Raw genomic sequence first — 5,470 nt, 5'->3', positions numbered from 1 at the left:
ACATATGTTCATCAGAGTATACCAGCGAAGACGAGTTAATACAAGGAGAGAGCGAGAGCACAAAACTACTCTAGAAAATTAAACGATAACGCCATTACAGAAAGCCATAAACATAGCTACCGTTGGTTAAATTTGGTGAAATCTTGCCCTAGATTGCACCGTTTGTGGGCGTGTTGAATGGATTTGTGTCTTGGTTGTATGAAAGATTCTAAAATTTTGATTTTCTGGCAAGTTGTACAACTCGTCGCTGCATTAATTGCCATGTTGTACGAAGTCATTATTGTTTTGCGTTTATTTCGTTCACTGAATAACCCAGAATGGATAACTCAGCCGAAATAAGTACGCGCTTTTGTTGAATTTTATAAATCTAAGCCGAAACTACGAAATTGAAAAAATAAGATTTTACTATGAGATTACTCGCAAAATTGTAACGTTTGTGGGCAAAACGTCCAGTTTGATCGCGGATCGAGCTGAACCAATGATCGCAACGTTCAAGGCTTCCATTATGCCATAATTATGTGTTTGTTGTAATTCATGTTGTCATTTACTACCATTATGCAGAGGCCCATTCATGAAATCATTTCATGCGTTTGAGTAGAAACTGAGTGCATTAACACCATTTCACTATTTCAATTAAACGCGAAATGGAGTTCACGCACTGAGTTTTTACTCAAATTCATGAATTGATTTCGTGAATAGAAACGTGATACAGTGAAACCTCCCTTGGGCGGACACTCACCGTCAGTCATTTTTTGTCCGCCCAAGAGAGGTGTCCGCTCAATGGAAGGGAAGCTTATTTTAGAACTTTTTAATGTTTTAATTAATTGAATAGTCACTATTTCTTATTTGAATAAAAGATATTGATATTACATCGTTCAAACAAAAATGTGTATGTATTTTTTCAAAAGTGCATATTTCATTTATGTGCGTAAATACATATTAAGTAATAACAAAATAAAAATAAATATTACATTTCAGTCCATAAACTGCATGAAACCATAGATTGATTACATAAAAAACTGGGAAATTGTCGATTGACGTAAGTTTTATGTTTAATTTTTTCAGTGTCAGTACCTTTTTCATCAATAGTTTTCATGTTTTTATCAGTAACAAAATCCGATCAGAAATCAAAATTTTCGGTTCATGTATTTATTATTATGTATTGTTATAAATTGATCAGAATTGGAATTGGATTCTCCAAGGGTTTCTGATAATTCAAATAACGAACCTAAACCACTGCGCAAACCAAACTAAATGTGGGCATAAAAATCACATTTTATGCGGGAATTCCCCTTTTTCCATTTAGTAGTCCGCCTATGAGGAGTTCGCGTCCGCTCNAATAACGAACCTAAACCACTGCGCAAACCAAACTAAATGTGGGCATAAAAGTCACATTTTATGCGCGAAGTCCCCCTTTTCCATTTAGTAGTCCGCCTATGAGAAGGTTTTTGTTTGATTTGTTATGAAAAGAAATCTTAATGTCCGTTGATAAGAGGTTCGCGTCCGCTCAATAGAGGTTTTTGTATAAATTTTATGCAAAATAACTGTCCGCGTCCGGCCAAGAGAGTGTCCGCTTAAGAGAGAGCAATTTGTTCCGAAATTTATACTTAAAACTTGGTATAGGAAAAAATGTCCGCCCAAGGGAGATGTCCGTCTAATAGAGGTGTCCGTTAGGAGAGGTTTCACTGTATTTGTACGTATAATTTGTAAGGCAATTTTATGTTTTTATACTCTTGCTACCACATGAATATATGAATTCGTGATAAGAATATTTTAAATCGCCTTGGAAGATAGAAAGCGACTAAAAATAAATGCCGAACAAAGAAATTTGTCTTCTTTCAACTTAAATACATAAAAACATTTTAAAACAAAAGTGCGAACGTTACTTAGTGCTTGGTTATAATGCACGGGGCAAATCGTACCAAATCGCGGCGAATTCGTAATAATTTATTGATTGCATTATACACATTTGCATTTATTTGTTAAACATACAATTGATAATCACGTGACAGTTCACTCCGTTCAGTTACTTCCAATATAACATATAAAGAAATGTTGTTTGCTGCTCAAATAACCCAACCGCGTATGCAATTTCTTAGGCTTTCTTGTCTTTATTCAATTTATCAAGAACAGACTAGATACACGTGCTTACTCTCAGTGGTTTGACCAGAAAAAAAGGAAGTTAGAAACTTATCGATAACTTAAGAAACTATCGAAATAAATATCACTTATATGCTGCCTGATGTAGCAAAAAATACTTCATTCCAGACTGCTAAGTTTTTAAACGGACTGGAAGTCGAATCTTTCTTCCACTCCTTGTTTGCTGAATTGATGGCCAATTTTGCTCTAATGGCGGTTCTGATTCCGTTGGTTGTTCCTCTTCTGTCCGTCGCTGTGTGAGTGCTGCGTCTGTTGTCGCCATATAAGCTGGTTTGAGTCTATCAATAGAAATGCATACGGATTTACCGTTTACAATGGTAAAATTTTTGTCAGTTTTGCCCTGCACTGCATACGGGCCGTCATACGGAGGTATTTGTGCCGGTTTAACTTCGTTGCGTCAAAAACGTATGATATGTAGACAAATTTGGATGAACAAACATTTTGATCTTATTGTGGTGAGCCGTGTCTGTAGGGCTGATATTTTGCATGAAAGAGCGTAGCTGTTTCACGAATTCGGTTTACGGTGTGCAAGAGGAAGTTCCAAAAATTTCTCTAGATAAACGTAAAGTTGTGCCGTAGACTAGTTCCTCCGGTAAGGCCTTTATATCTGGTTTCGGTGTGCATCGTAAGCATAATAATTTTAGCGGCAATTGTTGGGACCAGTTACTCGACTGGGAGCACATAATGACGGATTTTAATGTTCTATGGAACCTTTCGATGGCGCCGTTTGATTGCGGGTGATAAGGACTGCTTCTGAGATGTATAATGCCAAGTATTTCCGAAAGTTCTTTAAATAAGTTGCTTTCAAACTGCGTGCCTTGGTCAGTGGTGATACGTGCTGGAACGCCAAAGTTTTGAATCCATCCTTCTATTAACGCAAACGCGACCATCTCTGCATTTAAGTGGAATCGCTCTGGCCAACGCGAAAAGCGATCTATAACGGTGAGACAATACCTGTAAATATTTGAAGGTGGCAGTGGACCAAAAAAATCAATGTTTATGTGCTCGAACCTCTGTGAGGGAGGACAATATCGTGTAAGTGGAGCCTTGGTATGCCTACTCACCTTACAACGTTGACACTGAAGACATTTTTGGACATAAGTTGCAATATGTTTGTCTATATTTGGCCAGACAAATCGTTGCTTAACGATTTGAGAAGTGGCATGTTTTCCTCCATTCTCGACATGATGCTGGAACAAATGGTCTAATATTGGGGCCTGATGTATCACAAACTATAGAATTCCGCATTTGCGGAAATACAACGTCTTTTAAGTTCAACGAGGTTTCGTTCGATGAGCGTCAGGACTTTAGTTTATCGCATTGTTGCTGTTGTTGCGCCAAATATTCGTAGTCCACGTCATTGTACTTCGTATGTAAAGCATTTATTCGTGAAAGCGTATCTGCGGTAACGTTATTATCTCCCGGTAAGTGAACAAAATTGGTTGAAATTTGACTTACAAAATCCAGGTGACGTATTTGCCTGGGTGAAGCCTTGTTCAGCTTTTGGTGGAATGCATATATCAGTGGCTTGTGGTCAGTTTCTATTTTAAAATCTCTCCCTTCCAATAAATGGCGGAAGTGTTTAATTGCCAAATAGACTGCCAGCAGCTCCCATCATCATAGGTACTGTATTTGCGTTGACTATTGCTCAAACGCTTCGTAAAAAATGGTAGTGGTTGTGTTACATTGTTAACAATTTGATGAACTACCGCGCCAACCGCCGTCGCTGGCGTCTGTACATAGGATAAGTTCAGCGACCTGTACTGGGTACGCCAATGCCACAGCGTTTGCTAATTCTCTCTTGCTTTCTTCAAAGTGTCTTCTGGTTTCATCCGACCATTTAATTGGTGTCTTATCACGCTTTTTGTTGCCTGGAATTAAGTCCAAAAGGGGTTGTTGATACACTAGAGCGTGTGGGATGAATCTGCGATAGAAGTTTATTATTGCAAGAAATCTCTTAAAATCTGGCAAGGGTTTTATACCATCGTCATTTAAGTTGAAAAGTGTTGGGGCCATGAAACATACATTTTTCGCCGCTTGCGCTTTAGCTGTTATCTTCGTACTATTGTCGATAATTGCTTGACGTTTCACATCGACGAGAATGTTTAAGTTATATAAAAAAATCTGCACCAAGAATATCATATGTGGCGTCAGCTAACACAAATGTCCGCGTAAATGTGCGACGAAGTCCTAAGTCCAGGTTCAGGCGGGAATATCCATATGAATCCATCGGAGTGTTATTTGCAGTAAACAGTGTAGGTGAATTTTTGTTTGCGCGTGTGCATTTTTTATATTCGCAGGATTGTATTTAATAATTGATACCTCTGCACCCCTATCAACTAAGAACCGACGTTGGGAAATCCTGCCGGTTACGAGGACTCGTTGTTTATTGGCTTGCTGGTTTTTGTTTACTGGCGAATTAATTTTAGTGGATGTCGCGTTCTCGCCACTGTGTGGTGCGGTTGCGGCGACCGAACGAGCGCTCGCCGCCGAACCTAGTATTTTTTGGAGTGAAGTTATATGGCTCGTCGCATTTTGTTGCATTTTCTGCAAAGTGCGCGTGGTACCAACAGATTTTATTGTCGCCACTTTGTATGCGTTTTCCTCTTGATGAGACCGCGCGAGAGCGACTACGACTGCGTCCATTACGCTCGAGTGTTGCTTCTATGCGCTTAAGTGAGCGTTCTATATTTGCGACTCTATCTTCTAGGTTAGAGGCTCCGCTTGTAGTAGTGGCTTGTATGCTGTACAACTTATCAATGCTCTTATCGGTAACGCTGCAGGTAGCTGTACGTTCCGCTGCGCTTACCCGTGTCACATCTATGACTTCGTCGGCTATGGCGGCTAACGCCTCTGTGGTATCATCTGGTTGCTTTTGGAGAAGACAGCGAGAATACCTCGTGTGTCCACCGGTAGACGTTGGATCTAAAAATCTGTTATTCATTTTTGATAGTTTGTGACGTCGGTACGTTGTAACCGTGACAACAGGTGACTAGGTCTACTATCGCCCAATTGAATCCCAGATATTAGTTCCTTTAACCGCGCCATTGATGAACTGGAAAACTTTGCAAGAACCGTTTGCCGGAGAGTCTCATATTTATTTTCTCCCGGAGGGTGTTGAATAATCGGTGGGCATAATGAGTTGCTGATTTAGCAAAAATGCTGCCGTATTGCTCTTTTGTGACTAGTGTTATAGGTGGGTTTGTTGACTGCCCTGCACTTCTGAGTAGGATAAATTTTAATGTTCCGGCGAGAAGTCTTAGACGTGTGGATCTCTTCTGTATACTAAGGGTTAAATGTAATTATACTC

At 39.5% G+C, this 5,470-nt stretch overlaps 1 protein-coding gene across 1 annotated transcript; it reads right to left on the bottom strand.

Moving 5' to 3' along the window:
- Positions 1-4,585: 4,585 nt before the first annotated feature.
- On the bottom strand, positions 4,586-5,104 carry LOC108382376 (uncharacterized). The gene has a single exon (XM_017638757.1). The coding sequence runs from the start codon at positions 5,102-5,104 to the stop codon at positions 4,586-4,588; it is 519 nt and encodes a 172-aa protein (XP_017494246.1).
- Between the last annotated feature and the right edge of the window lie 366 nt (positions 5,105-5,470).

This window comes from Rhagoletis zephyria, unplaced genomic scaffold (genome assembly GCF_001687245.7).
Source record: "Rhagoletis zephyria isolate East Lansing unplaced genomic scaffold, Rhagoletis_zephyria_1.1 Rzeph_scaffold_26632, whole genome shotgun sequence".
NCBI lineage: Eukaryota > Metazoa > Arthropoda > Insecta > Diptera > Tephritidae > Rhagoletis > Rhagoletis zephyria.
The sequence above is the reverse complement of the archived record's forward strand: the minus strand, read 5'-3'. Positions and strand labels throughout refer to the sequence as shown.

What these genes read in the sequence shown, in the direction of transcription:
- LOC108382376 (XM_017638757.1), bottom strand. Translation starts at nt 5,104, where the DNA reads ATGAATAACAGATTTTTAGATCCAACGTCTACCGGTGGACACACGAGG.